Below are 15,551 nucleotides of genomic sequence, written 5' to 3'. Positions count from 1 at the left end.
TAGGGAGTTAGGTACCTGTGGTTTAGGCGCCCTAGAAAATACTTAGATGGTGGAACCTCTCTCTGCTTGAATGTCCTCTCCTGGCTACTCTACCTCCTTCTCCTGTCTGTCTACATCAGAATGTCTCTTAATTACCACACTAGTGTGAGCGCGCTATTCTTCTAACAGTGTTTGCCTTTGAAACAGTGATTCCCAGTTAACCCCTGTTGTTGGAGGGGAGAGTTGAGGGGGGTGGGGGTTTCTGTCTTCTGGAGGAGGTGACAAGCCTTCCAAGAGAGAGCAATATGGGAGTTTCGTGAGCCCGTCTCAAATGGTTCTTTTGGGTGAAACTTAGTTCCCAATACACATAAGGCCTGGTCATTGAACAAGCCAGAAGCAACCAAGCGGACAACTATCTGACACCAATAGGTTTTGACCAGTTTAATTGTAACTTCCCAGAGGCCACCATGTCAAAAGTAGAGATTAATTATATTTTGATATTCATCTGTCACCAGACCCAGGGGCGGGGGATGGGGGAGGGCACACAATCATACAATTTACATTTGGAACAGGGTTGCCCATGGTTGAAGGTGGGTGCTGTCTGCTGGACTTTTGGTTGCAACAGCGGTTGGCAGGAATGTGCATGTTACTGTGTAACAGCTATGTTGCCAAACTACCAAGCAGCTGATGAGGTGTCAGCAGACCGGTCCAGTGTGTACAGTTTTTAACATGGGGCATTATGGAAGTGGGATCTGATTAGCAGATGTCCCTTTCAGGCAGATTTACGCACATTATTTTATATTCAAAATAAAATAAAAAACTCCAGTCTTTTTGTCCTTCTAGGTTGCATTTTGCAATGGTGATTGGGTCTCTGGCCTTGAAGTTGATATGGATATTGACGGGCAGGATGCTAGTGGAACTGCTTTTGGGCACTGGTAGGCATGTTGTAAGCTGACAGTGATGTCGAATAATTTCCATTTCATTCCAAAGAAACGCTTGTGGGTTTTATGGTACAAGACGGGCACTTGGGTGAAAGGCGTTGATTCGGCGTTAAGGCCATGGACGTCTCGCCTCTCATCCGGGAGGCGGAGGGTAGCGTCTGGGCGGGGGCTGTGGCTCAGTATGCAGTGGGAGGGAGCTGAATCCCAGGCGGAAGGAGGAGCAGGATGCGGCGGCGCTCCGAGCGCGAAGGCTGCTGTCTCTTTTTTTGGACACGGCCGTAGTACCGGGTGAGTGCCGGGAGAAAGCATAGAGGTGGTCGCAAAGAGCTGCCTGGCGGCAGTGACATGGCCTCCATGGCGGCAGCCATCGCTGCGGCCCGCACCACTTCGGTCTCTGGGAACCGGCCGCTGGACGAGCGGGAGCGTAAGCGCTTTACCTACTTCTCGTCTCTCAGTCCAATGGCCCGGAAGATCATGCTGGAGAAAGAACGGATCCGGGAGCGCTGCGGACCGGCCTGGGAGCAGATGGCTCCCCGCGAGCAGGAGCAGCTTATTGACCGGTGCCTGGTGGAGCCGCAGCTGCAGGCGCGTTATGCTCTGCACCGGGGGCCTGAGCAGTCTTCCGAGGAGCCTGGGGCCGCCAGCTCGTACCCCAGTCTCCGGTTGCTCACAGGTCAGAAAGTGGTGCACTTCGGGGAGGAGGTGAGTCGTATAGCATTTTCCATTAACGCAAACCCAGCCCCCCGTTCCCACCCCTGCTCCCGCAGCGCCCTCTGTATCTCGGGGTGCACTTGTCCTAGTTTCAGGGACCATCTTTTTCCCAATACATATATATTCCTCTCATCTTGGAACACCAGAGAGGGGTATGCTCGACGAAGAGCGAGAGCTGTGTTTACATATTAGAACAATGTATATTTTTGTGATGAGGCTTGACAAGGTTGGTGAATATCAGTATGTTAACATGGGCACCCTGTTTTACAATAGTTGTCACTGCAACATTCCGTCGGCTGTGCCTCTTTGCGCCGTTTCTCTCTCATCCCACTAGTTATGTATGTGAGTGGCATTTTAGAAATGCCCACGCTTTCCTTCAAAAAGCCCAAGCGAATGAGGTAAGTTGCTCTTTGTCAGCTGTGACCAGTGTATACCAGTGCTCCAGTTTTACATGCTGGTATATGTAGTTTTAGTTTCCCCATCATAATTGCAGGACTACAGGTAACATACCAGGGAAATTACAGGGAAGGGTGGCCTGCTTGTACATAGCAATTTGAGCTCTCTACATCCGTGCTAGCAGCAGGTGTATTCACAGAATTGTGATAGTCACACTGCTTTGTAAAGTGCTTAACTGCTTTTTAGGACGGAGGCCTTCTGTGGCACATAACGGCAAGACCGTTGTGCTGTATTGTAATCCGCAATCATGCATAAAACAATGGTAATGGCAGCAATGACTATGGGCCCTGCAAGGCGACTGTGAATGCAGTTGGCGCCTTACAAATCACCCAAAAATAGTTCCTGGTTGTGCTGGTGTAGGGCCTATGTTCAGGTTATGTTGATTGCGTGAGAAATCGCCAAGGAGCATGGACCCTTTGTGTCGATGTGTCATTGGGTACACCATTAGCTATCCAGTGCAACTGATTGCAGCGGAGCCCTCTGCATAAATAGAAACCTATCTGTTGGCTTAAGGAAACGTTCACATGCCTCTTTATTCCCTTTAAGGGTTCACAGGAGAATCCTGGAGAACAAATGGGATTTGGAAACTATACAATGAGTGCCAGAGCCACCTGGACACAATTTACTTGATTTCACATGAATGTGGTGCCCTTCTGGTACAGGTGGTTATACTAGAAAATCTATGAAAACCTTCCTGTGTTGCATATTGGTAAACCCATCATTATTGTTATGTTATTGGCGTCTTATACAGGTATAAAACCACAAATAAGAGCTCCCTATCTCTTTAGATTTGGTATTACCATTCACTAGGTTATCGGGAATATATCCTTTCTGTGGTTCAACCAGTTCTTCAACAACATAACGTGCATGGAGTATTCAATCAGACTTATTTAACACAACTCTAAAATATTATATATTTAATACATAAAATATGCATGTTAAAAACATTATAGTAAAATCATCTCAAAAAGTGGTAAGTGCTAAATAAAGTATCCCGTGCCTATCACCTAACTGATGATTCTAAGTGCAGATAATGTATATAGCATTTGTCAAGTTCACAAAGTGCAAATGTACAACAATTATAAAAAATTCATTTTAAAGAGCATAATTTTAATTTTAAAAAACCACAATTTTTTGTAACAGTGCAGAGTTCACAAATCGTATACAACTCTGTTCAATATGCAACAACAGTGCCTATGTTACATATAATGTGAATTCAATGTCCATCGCAACACTTGTCCTCAGTAATGGTGATTATTGCCATATGGTGTCTGTGTAACCGATTTGTATATCCGTAAGACTGAGAGAAAAATCAAGATTAGAATCATTGAACATAAAAGCTGTTTAAGGAATAACACAAACAATGCTCTATTGTTGGGTCATTTTAATGCTCTAGGCCATAAACCAGAAGATCTAAGATGGTCTGTAGTAATGAAAATCAGCCCATCTAATAACTCTGCAATCTGAATGTCACCTGGCCTAGTAGGATCGTTGTCTGTCTTCCCTCTGCCCCCCCCCCCCCTGCCGGGTCGCACCTTGAAACACTTGTATAGGCGCGTTATAAATGCCGTATCATATAAACATCTATTGAGTGTTCAAGAGCAGAAAATTATTTTTCTGACTAAAAGTTATCAATCTGGGTTAAACGAAGGTATTGATCGGAGTGTTTTCATTACACCTTTATCCTCTCTCTGACTGCTACAACCAGTTTCACTTTGGGAACTGTTGTTGTTATTATCCCACGCACATTTTTTGCTATCATTCTGCAGTTGATGAGTACTTCTATTTGTCCATTAATCTATTCATGACATATGTTCAAATTACAGAGCAAATAATCTAAATCCAACACATTATCCAACACTTGTATATACATTAGTAATTGAGAACCACAATTTTAGTGTGTATGTATGTATGTATATATATATATTTTTTTTTGTTATTTTTAACTATCCATATTTAAGTGCACGATTTTCTTAGATGTACTAAGGCGTGTCATTGTTCTAGCTCATACTAAATACAGTAGCTGGAGAGGGCGATTGATTTTCAGTGCATTATATTTACTGGATAATATACGCCACGCCACTAACACTTAACTAGTGTAAAATCACACCAATATGGCTGACAGCATTTAGATGCTTACTCTCAACTGTATGTTTTCCCTTCTATTTCTAGTGGGAGCATCAAGTTATGCTGCGTACTGCAGCGTGACCTAAGCGTTGGGGTCGGTGCTCGATAATTATTTCTAATCCATATTAACATTTGCACCCCCCCACCCCCCGAACTCCCCTTAGCAACTGAACGAATGGACACGCTCGGGCTACCATGGCAATCTGTACCTCTTTTGATACAGTAAGGCCCGTAGCTGTGTTCATTTATCCATTCTGTTACCGGCTTAGTCATGGTTCGTTACCATTGCCAGCACGCCACAGACGGACTATCCGACGCAAATGTTCGTTTGTGCGAGGATTTGGGGACTTTTTAAGTATTCCTGTCACTGACCCTGATGAGCAGGGACAGTGCGCTGCATTTGTTCTCACATAACGTATGCCTTATACTGTATACATTCACTGACCGCAGATCAAGGTAACAGTGTGCCGCGGGCTACACATCTTTTTGTGCATTAGTGATACAAGAATCTAAGTGCATGCAGCGTTGTTTGTTTGTTGACAGTAGACTTGGTTGTCTTACCTTCATTCCAACCTAGCACTTCCTGTTTAACTGTAATTCGTGACGATCGGCAGCTGTAGTTATTTTAGATATTGATTGGACGTTGTTTATACTTGCAGGATCTCTAGTATCTAATTGAAAATCACTCCCATGCCCATTGTATGTGTGTGATGCCACTATTCGAATATCTGCAACTCTGACGGCATAGCCATGCTCATTACGTACGTGATACTCATCTTAATCCTTGCTAGTTAACTAGTTATGACATGAGTAGGTGCCACTGCTTGTTCAGATTTGTGTAGGATGCTGATTGGACTTTTATATGTGTATCCTTGGGGATATTTCGACTGCTGTATTCAGAATGTTGCAATCCACTTGGATGCATTACCAATACTGTGGAACGATAAGCATCTATTGTACCCCTTAGTATATATTGCGGTGTACATGAAAGGTCTCCCCCATTAATTGGGTACCTTTTCTGTTTTTGTGTTTAAGGTTTGGTCTAGGCTCTCTAATTTCATTAAGTGAAAGGATACTAGAGGAAGTACATTGACTGCACCTCCTCATTGGGAAGCCTAGTGACAAGATATCACGCTAGAATCTGCTTGTCAAACCACAAGTATCTTTGAACATTGCTGTGAAACCTCTACAAGCCAGACCTGTTGCGGTCTATGATACTGGCTTTTTACCCCTGAAGAAGTTCCTACATTAATCTAAAGCATTCAAAGGAACGAAACGTGTTAGGTTTTTCTACAACATTAGGACAATTGTTGCGATGGACATTGAATTCACGTTATATGTAACATAGGCATTGTTGTTGTTGCATATTGCACAGAGTTATATACGGATTGTGAACTCTGGACTGTTAGAAATAATGGTGTTTTTTATTTAATGAAAATGATGCTCTTTGAAATGTATTTTTTATAATTGTACATTTGCACTTTGTGAACATGACAAATGCTATATACATAATTTGCTTTTAGAATCATCTGTTAGGCGATAGGCACGGGACACTTTATTTAGCACTTACCACTTTTGAGATGGATTTTACTATGTTTTTATCATCTATATTCTTTGTATTAAAGATATAATATTTTAGAGTTGTATTATGTGGTTGAATACTCCATGCACTTTGTTAAAGTTCTGGTTGAACCACAGAAATTATATATTCCTGATAACCTAGTGAATGGTAATGCCAAATCTAAAGAGATGGGGAGCTCTTTTTTGTAGTTACATTCATATAAAAGCAGGTTTGCTCATACCTCTCTACTTCCTCACCTGGTATCCCCCTCAGTTTACTAATGTGTTATACAGGTGCCAGATCGCACGACTGCTTCAAGGCACCGAAGTCATCTGGTCGCAGCCAGGATGTAAAGCATGTACATACCATTGACTTTTAAATAGGGTCACTAAGAAAATACTTCCAAAGAACGAGGGAGTACGTTCCGAATTGCTAAGGAGGAAGGGGGAAGGTGGGCAAGGAGAGGAGTGATGAAGGGAGGGTAGAATTATAATGAAAGCAACTGCAGTTTACTGAAGAGGTAAAAGTGCTGTGGTCTGAGTGCATATCCGGTATGTGCTATTGCGGTAAAAGGGAGATGGATAAGTAGGCTGGAGAGATGGAGAGGCGGGGGAAGTATTAACCATGGTGGAAGGAGGGGAGTAAGGAGTAGCATCTGGGGTGTTTGGGTGCTTATGTAGTTGAATAAGGGGGGTGACCAGATGAAGGAGGGACTGCACTCATGCAGGTGAAGTGTTAGGTGTAGTAAGGTTGAAGCAGGTGGTGTGTTAGGTTTGTGATTGAAGGTCAGCAGTGTACCAGTCTTGGATAGTTTTTTTTGAAGGTGTTGAATTTGGGTTCTTGTGAGATGTAATCTGGTGGTTTGTCCGTAGGGTGAGTGCAATGGAACTGAAAGATTTGCCTCTGTTTGTTTTTTTTTTTTTGTGGCGAAATTGAAGGTGTTGGTTTCGTCTTTGGTGACCATATGTATCTGCATGTGATGGCAATCTTACGGAATGATTGGAGGCATGAAGGGCTAGAAGAATGGATGGTCCTGTGTTAATGTTTAGAATTTCTTAAATTTGATGCAGCGGTTCGCCTTCTGTTGTTCTCATCCGTTCACCCTGTTTTGTATAACTCCAAGCAACCTGTTTGGTAAAGGATTGTGCTTTTATAAAACTACCCTACATACATATTGTTTGCAAGACTACTTTTGCATGCTTTCACCTCTAGCCACCCAGGATTTAAGTGCTGGCCTTGCACATGAACAATGTGTTCACTTCACATGTTCGAATCCTGAAGCATGGCTGATTTGGCCTTTCGTTCTTTAGATGTTGATAAATAGTTATGTGAATTGGGGGTAATGCCTGTTCTCCAGCATGGGGTCTGGCATGGATTCACATGCTCATGAATATTCCCAGTCGTCAGGCTGGGAATCCTCGGTAAAGAAAAATCAGTATCAGTTTCGTTTCTGATCTGTCTTTCGTAGTAGTAACCAATCACTGATCTCTGCGTCATACTGACCACAGCCAATGACTGTCATCTCCCTAAGCCCCGCCTCTGGCAGCCATCTTCAGATTTTTACCGCACGTTCAAGTGTTGGGATCCTCGTGCTATTGCTTTCGAGCTTTAGTGCTTTTTTCGCGCTTTTTCTTAGGAACATTTTCTCTTTTTCGGTCAAAAGAGCCTCAAGCTCCACCGTTTCTTTATCCGATCAACGGGGACCCGTGTCGGATTCTTCTACGACCCTCAAGGGTGAAGATTTCGCCGAGCCACGCTTTTGGAGGACTCCAGAAGTTTCTCAGGCCCATCTCGATCATGGCCCAGGAGAAGGGAAGCTCGACGCCCGGAAAGCTGTTCAGGGTCTGCCCTGGATGCCAGCTTCAGAATGTCTTTAAGGAGGACGAACACTCCCTTTGCCTCTACTGCCTGCATGAGGACAAGACGCACGTGGAGAAGGACTGTGCGTTTTGCGGCAATATGTCAGAGCGGACCATGAAGGACCGCCATCTGCGTCTCGCCAACTGGCTGGAAGGGAAGAGCCCGTCAGGCGAGAAGAAGAAGTCCGAGCGGCCTTCTAAGACCTTTGAGGGCGCCCCGGCGACGGGGGTCCAACAGAAGGCCAAGCACTGCGAGTCCGCTGGCACCAGGAGCGCCAAACGGTCAGGCTCTACGGGCGCCAGGCAGGGCGCATCCTCCCCGGCGCCATCAACCACGAGCCAACGCTCTGGCTCGGGTAAGATGAAGGCCGAGCACCCGGCGAAGCTCCTGGAGAGACCCCGGTCGAGCTCGAAGGCCCCATCGGAGGGGGAGCGAAGCGGTGACCCCCCCCCCCCAAGGATAAGGCGGTGAGCGCACCTAAGGTGGTGAAAGCCTTGATCCACCCGGCCAAAGCCTCTATTGAGACAGTCTCGGCGGCCCTGGCTCAGCCTGTGGAGGCTACACCAGTGGTGGCGACCTCGGGGCCCAGAGTCTCCCTGCCACCGCGGAGGGAGTCCTCTTTCATGCCCATCGACAGGACCCCCGTGAAACCTCCGACGGAGAAGAAAAAGGGGGGCAGGAGGTCGTCGTGGATTCGGCCTCAACCTCTGAGGAGGAGCTGATCGAAGTCTTAAGCCACGGCGTTGGCGTGGAAGAAGACAAGCCCGTCGGGAGGGACCCCGACGTAGGAGACGACGAGAACGTCGAGGGTGCCGACGGGGCTCCTGACCGCCCGTCGGAATCCCCTCAACCAGTGCCGCAAGACAACTCGGCGGCCATTTTGTTGGCTATACAGTCCTTATGCTCGGAGATAAGGACGAGGTTGCCGTTACCACCAACGGAGGAACCTCTCCCGACGGGGGACTCGGAGCCAGGCCCTTCTGGGAGCCCTCCTCCTAAGAGAAGAAGGATTCATCCTCCACCTCCTTTTCAACCATCGCGCCCTGCTCAGCCCTCCTCCCTGTCCATGACCCGTGGGGAGGATACGGGGACGGACACGGCCGCAACGGGTACAGACGACAAGGTTTACGACGAGGATCTCCCGTCGTCGCCTCCTCCCCGGGCTTCCCCGCCCGACGAGATTGGATCGTTTCATGCCATGATGGCCAGGGCATCCGAGCTTTTCCAGCTCTGCCCGGAAGAGAAGAAGGAAGGTTTCCTTTATCAACGGCGCGAGACCAAGAGGAAGACGGTCCTCGCTGTACCTCTACTGGAAGATATCTGGGATGAGGGTCTCGCCCTCCTCAAGAACCCATCCACAACGCCTGCGAGAAGGGATCGGTACGAGAGGAAGTACTGGGTCCCGGACGCGGCCCCTTTGTGCCTTCGGGCACAGCCGACACCGGACTTGGTCGTCTCCACGGCGGCCAGGAAGAAAGCGGGGGCGGGGGGGCCTCGGCCTCTACGTCAACCTCCCCGCCGGACTGCGAGGGAAAGAAATTGGACACGATGGGACGCAGAGTCATCTCATCGGCAGCGACGACGATTAAGGCTGCCAACGCCTTGGCTATCGTAGCCCGCTACGACAGGGAGTTGTGGTACAAAATCGCCCCTCTGCTGGACTTCTTACCAGATGACAAGAGGGCGGAGGCCCTAGAGATCTTGCAGGAAGGAGAAGTGGCGTCGGACCACGCCATTACGATAGCGACAGACATCGCTGACACTGGATTTCGCCAGTTGGGCAACGGCGTGTGCCTTAGATGGCGTGGATGGCTCAAGGCAACTGACTTCCGTCAGGACATGCAGACCACAGTCTTGGACATGCCGTTCGACGGGAGCAAACTTTTTGGGAAAACAGTGGACGATTCCCTACAAGCCATCAAGACGGACACGGAGACGGCCCGGGCTCTTGGTGTTCTCCAGCAACGACGGCTGTCCTTTCGGAGCGGCGGAGGCAAGCAGGGTGCCTCCAAAGGTTCCGGCGGCGGATTTTCCACCTATCGTTAAGCGGCCCGTTCGTCGTCACAGGAAGCCTACAGGGGACGAGGCAAGTCGGGCGGACCCCGCCGTCGTCGCCAAGGAGGACAAGTCGGCAAAGCCTCGTCGAAGCAGGACTGAACCGGCCGTGGGGTCGGGCCCCCACCGAAGCACCCCGGCGGGAGGCCGGCTGGCGAGCTTCGTCAGCGTGTGGGAGTCCATCTCCACCGACCGTTGGGTGCTGGACGCCCTGGCTCAGGGTCACGCGCTCGAGTTTCTAAAGAAGTGCCCGCGCGTCCCCCCCCCCCGTGGCCAGGAAGGAACATCACGTCCTTAAACTTCTCTTGGAGGTAAAGGCGATGCTCAAGAAAGGCGCCATCGAGCTTGTCCCAAAGAGGCTTCGGGGCTCCGGAGTTTACTCAAGATACTTCCTCGTGAAGAAGACGGGAGGATGGCGTCCCATCCTGGACCTTCGACGACTGAACAAATTCATCAAGGCACAGAAGTTCCGGATGGTCACCCTCCAGCACGTCCTGGGTCAACTGGAGGAGGGCAATTTCCTGTCGTCGTTGGATTTGGAGGATGCCTACTTCCATATCCCCATCCTAAAGGGACACCGAAAGTTTCTCAGATTCGTGGTCCAAGGGCGTCACTACCAGTTCAGAGCCCTTCCCTTCGGATTGAGGTTGGCACCCAGGGTGTTCACCAAGTGCCTCGCACCGGTGGTGGCGCGGCTGCGCCTGGAGGGGACCCACGTCTACCCCTACCTGGACGACTGGCTCATCCGAGCAAAGACAAAGGAGCTCGCTGCGGAGCACACGGCGAGGACCGTCCAACTACTTGCGGACCTGGGATTCTCCATAAACTACGCCAAGTCCCACCTGGTGCCCCCGCAAGACGCACTGTTTCTGGGAGCGAAGCTCGACACGGTGGCGCTTCTGGCCTCTCCGTCGGAGGAAAGGACGAGGGCCATCTTGGGCAAGGTGCAGCAGATGCTGGTTGCGGACGCGGCCAGGGTGAGGTCCATCAAGTCCCTCCTCGGAATGATGTCTTCTTGCATTTATCTCATCCGCCTGTGCAGGCTTCGGAATGCCCCCGTTACAGGAGTTCCTGGACGCTCGCTGGATCCAGACGACGGGCAGCTCCGAGGACAGGATCACACTCGACGAGAGCTTCCGACGAGCGATCCGGTGGTGGGGCACCCGCGCGCATCTGACGGCAGGCATGGACTTCTAGACCCCGGGCCACCAGAAGACAGTGACCACGGATGCCTCCCTGGAAGGGTGGGGAGCGCACACTGAAAATCTGCACGCGAGGGGCCTTTGGCTGCCGACGGAGAAGTCCCTCCATATCAACGTCCTGGAACTCAGTGCCGTGTTTTGGGCCCTCAGGTCCTTTCTTCCGTCCCTCAAGGGCAAGGTGGTGAGGATCTTCACCGACAACACCACCACCATGTTCTACATCAGGAAGCAGGGCGGTACCAGATCCCCAGCCCTGTCCAAGGAGGCTCAGGATCTGTGGCATTGGGCCGTCGCCCAAGGGATGTTTCTGGTGCCGTTTCATCTGGCAGGGATAAAAAACACCATCGCCGACTCGCTCAGCAGAGAGCTGCGCTCGTGCCACGAGTGGGAACTAAGACAGGATCTAGTGGACCGCCTCTTCCGACGGTGGGGCACACCCCAGATCGATCTGTTTGTGACGGTGACGAACTCCAAGTGCCGGAGGTTCGCCAGCAGGTTTCCCCAGCCGAGGAGCATGGGCGATGCTTTCTCATTCCCCTGGGAGGGCCTGTTCCTATATGCGTTCCCTCCATTGCCGCTGCTGATCCGGCTCATCCACCAGCTCAAGAGGTCACGGTGCAGGATGATCCTCGTCGCACCTGCGTGGCCGAGGCAGATATGGTTCCCGGATCTTCTCTCCAGGGAAGGAGGCGCCATCCTCCATCACGACCCGAAGTCGCTGAACTTGCAGACCTGGCTCCTGCAGCGTTAGAGTTTGGAGGTTACGACATACCGGCCGACTGCAGAGAGGTTCTTGCAAAGGCCAGGGCGTCCTCAACTCTTAAATGCTACGGACACAAATGGAAGAGGTTCTCTGTCTGGTGCCACGCACAGAAGATTAACCCTCTACGGATTACGGCTCCTCAAGTACTGCCGTACCTGCTGATGCTGGCCAAGGCTGGACTGGCGCACGCTTCCATCAAGATTCATCTTGCTGCGATCTCCCGATACACCAGAACCACGGGACGGACGTCTTTGTGGTCTCGTCTGGTGAAAGAATTCATGAAGGGACTGTTCAGATCGTTCCCGCCGGTGAAGGCCCTGGCCCCGGCGTGGGAGCTCAACGTGGTGCTGACCAAGCTCATGGGACCTCCGTTCGAGCCTCTGCACTCAGCTCTGTTGACGTTCTTGTCGTGGAAAACAGCGTTTCTTGTGGCCATCACCTCCGCACGACGGGTGGGAGAGATCCAGGCCCTTTCCTGCAAGCCCCCGTACTTGACTTTTCACGACACGAGGGTAGTGCTCAGGTCGCACCCCTCCTTCATGCCCAAGGTGCCGTCGGACTTCCACCTCAACGAGCCCTTGGTGTTGCCTGTTTTCTTCCCGTCGCCTTCGTCGCCGGCTGAAAGGACTTTGCACTCGCTGGATGTGGCTAGAGCGCTGAAGTTCTACGTGGACCGCACGAAGAGTTTTCGGAAGACGTCACAACTTTTTGTGAACTTTGGACCTGTCAATCAGGGGAAGGCTCTCTCGAAGGCTTCCATTTCCAGATTGCTTTCCGGCTGTATCATGTACTGTCATCGATTGGCAAACCGACCGCTGCCTAGCCGTCCGAGAGCCCATTCCACCAGAACGATCGCAGCTACCACGGCGTTCCTATCTGGTGTGCCCTTGCTGGACATCTGCAGGGCTGCTACGTGGAGGTCGACGCACACCTTCACGAAATTCTACTGCGTCGATCGGGATTCAAGGGAGGAGTCCAGGGTCGGCCAAGCAGTGCTGCGCAACCTGTTCGCCTAAGGTTAGCCTGCTGAGGAGGTAAGAATTGCTTAATATTGATTTTTGGATGTAATGCTTAATGTTGAGCCTTTGCCACCTCCCGTGGTTGTGCATGTGTGTGCTGCTATGTATTCTTTTATTCATGAGCATGTGAATCCATGCCAGACCCCATGCTGGAGAAGGAACAAGTTACTTACCTGTAACTGTTGTTCTCCAGCATGGGTCTGGCATGGATTCACATGCGAACCCTCCCGCCTACCCCTCTGCGGCTCTTCACTTGGTCATACTGCCACTTCACGTGCTACCAAATCTGAAGATGGCCGCCAGAGGCGGGGCTTAGGGAGATGGCAGTCATTGGCTGTGGTCAGTATGACGCTGAGATCAGTGATTGGTTACTACTACGAAAGACAGATCAGAAACAAAACTGATACTGATTTTTCTTTACCGAGGATTCCCAGCCTGACGACGGGGAATATTCATGAGCATGTGAATCTATGCCAGACCCATGCTGGAGAACAACAGTTACAGGCAAGTAACTTGTTCCTTATTACAGTACTTTAGAACCTGGAAGAAGCTGTCACAGAACGCTGCATAAAAACGCAAACTATTATTATAACAGACTCCCTCAGAGAAAAAGTAATTTGCCAAGGATTCAGTTTTCATTCATGGTTATATGTGGGAGCGGGGCGGGACAGTGGGCTTTGGTTGTGGAGCATGTAGTCCCGGGTCTGAAGTCTCCCTCCTTTTGTAGTGGGGTAGGTTGAGTCTGTAGGTCCATGCGGTCATATAGTTGACACTGTATTTCTTTTCTTCAGAGTGAAGCCCTGGATTTTGAGGATTGTGTAGCCAAAGTTATCGAAAAGTTCTGAAATTAGTGTCTGGACATTTGGGAAGAGGGTGTATACAGCTATTCATCAGTGCATTCATCTGGCCTACATAGGAAAGGGCCACCCATCTTTTATTTCGGCAGGGGAGAAGGAGAGTTAATTTCCACATTGAGATGTACATTTCAAAGCAAATTCTGGTTTAGGTAATTTTAAAGAGGATGCGGCACTTTATGATAGTTTGTATATATCATGCTTAAAGTAATTATTCGCTATTCTCCAACTAGCGTCATAGATGCTGGTACAGGGACTGCATACAAAGTTTCAACCATGGCTGCCGCAGGACTCGCTGAAGCAACTCTATTGCACAGAGCATATGTGCAGTTCCAATAATGCAGTACTAACCTAATAGTACTAGTATCTAACTTCCTGGGTGATGGATCTATGGCTCCTTCCCGCCTCCTCCTATTAAGGAAAAGTGGTTGGCCAATGTTAGGGAATATTAACCACTCATCCTCCCCTTCCCTACACCTAGTCTAGATACTCTCTTGACAGAGTCTCTTACCATAAAATGTGTTGGAGCGGAGGTAATGATAACATTTGTCCAAGGTTGATGGAAAGTGGAGCAAAGAGGAGTGAGGGAAGGTTAGTATTGAACTATACCTGGGCGGCACAAGGGTTGCGCTAGTGTCGGGTTGGTGCACCCTAGGTGAAATCTGCAAAGCGTCCCAATGTCCGGTGCACTGCGCCGCGAGTATTAGAAGAAGAAGAAGAGGAGGAGGAGCAGAGCAGGAATGGAGATGACAGGAAGTCAGGAGGAGGTAAGGGTCCGAAAAGGTAGGGTTCTTGTAAAAAGTCACGCCAGCCGCCCTTGTGGTGGTGTTCAGAGTTCCTCACCGTGTAGTAGCTTTGGGGCATATGCAAATAACAGAAGTCCGTAAGCAGTCAGGTTCGGCAATATGCAGGCAGAATTCGAACCAATTCAAAAGGAGAAGGCAGTCCTGTAGGCAGGCCAAAACTAGTAATGAGCAGGCAATTTAACAGCAAAATCAGGAGCGGGTGCAATCCAGAAACGAGCCGTGGTCGGCACCGGAGATCAAACGGAAACAGGAGCAATGTTCAGTAACAATAGTTTGTGGACAATAAACAGGTCAGCAACAAGGATCAAGGAAACAGCCAAATTGCGTAACAGGATATGCGTCAAGAGAATTCCGTAATCAAAATCACTGTTTCTAGTATGCTCAGATTAAATAGCCGCACAGAAGCCGCTTACTGTGATGCACCGGGTTAAACGTCACGTAATTGGGAAATATTTCTGGAACGCAGCGCTATTGCACTGCGTGCTGATGCAACACAATGTTTCCATGGGAACGTACCGGGCCAGCGCTTCCATTGCGAAAAGAATGGTTGTGCAGCATTCTCTGGGCAAAAGGAAAGCATTTCTGTGTTTTGAGAAGGGGCACTTTTCTAATAGGAACTTGCAAATCAGCAGGCATGACGCCCCCCTTCAATGAAGATTTGACCACAAACACCCCAGAGACCAAAGCTAGTTTGGGACCAAGAGTAAAGGGAGGTTGGGTCCATTCCATTGTGCGAATGGTATCCAAGGTCCCTAAAAGCCCCAAGAAGGCAATGGGCAGAAGCATCACTGGCTAAAGCAGTTGAGCAACCAAGGGCTCAAAAAAGGGACAAAGGGAATCTGATCACTCAAAGTTTTGACTTCTTTGCGGAAAAAAAGCCAACAATGAATTAAATGAGTTTTGGATAAAGCAGATGGGGAAATAGAATCAAGGCATAAAATAAGCAGAGCTTCATAGCAATTTGCAATTCTGTAGTTTTGCTAATCAAATGAACACTTGTTTAGCTATTTAAGTTGCCCTCTTCAATGAAAGCACAGCTCGCCCTGTATTCCTCTCTTGCCGTTGGTGCTCTCTTCACCTCCTGTTCTCTGTTCACTTCAAGAGCTAGTGGAGGGCAAGTGCAGCAGTAATCCTCTCCTCCACTCTTAAGCACCAAATGCATGTGTAGGAGTGCAAGAACGTTTTTTCTTATAATTGCAAACCAGAAGTAATCGGGA

At 49.3% G+C, this 15,551-nt stretch overlaps 1 protein-coding gene across 1 annotated transcript in view; it reads left to right on the top strand.

Annotated features, from left to right (window-relative positions):
- Window positions 1-1,094: 1,094 nt before the first annotated feature.
- Window positions 1,095-15,551, top strand: part of C4PH1orf198 (chromosome 4p C1orf198 homolog) — a 215,056-nt gene continuing 200,599 nt past the window's right edge. The window contains exon 1 of the mRNA XM_069606890.1: window positions 1,095-1,622. Within this exon, the coding sequence (XP_069462991.1) occupies window positions 1,266-1,622 (357 nt within the window). The 5' untranslated portion in view covers window positions 1,095-1,265. The remainder of the gene's footprint in view (window positions 1,623-15,551) is intronic.

This window comes from Ambystoma mexicanum, chromosome 4p, assembly GCF_040938575.1.
Source record: "Ambystoma mexicanum isolate Mex_15411 chromosome 4p, UKY_AmexF1_1, whole genome shotgun sequence".
In the NCBI taxonomy this organism is placed as follows: Eukaryota; Metazoa; Chordata; class Amphibia; order Caudata; family Ambystomatidae; genus Ambystoma; species Ambystoma mexicanum.
Note: the sequence above shows the minus strand (reverse complement) of the source record. Positions and strands in the feature narration are given on the sequence as shown.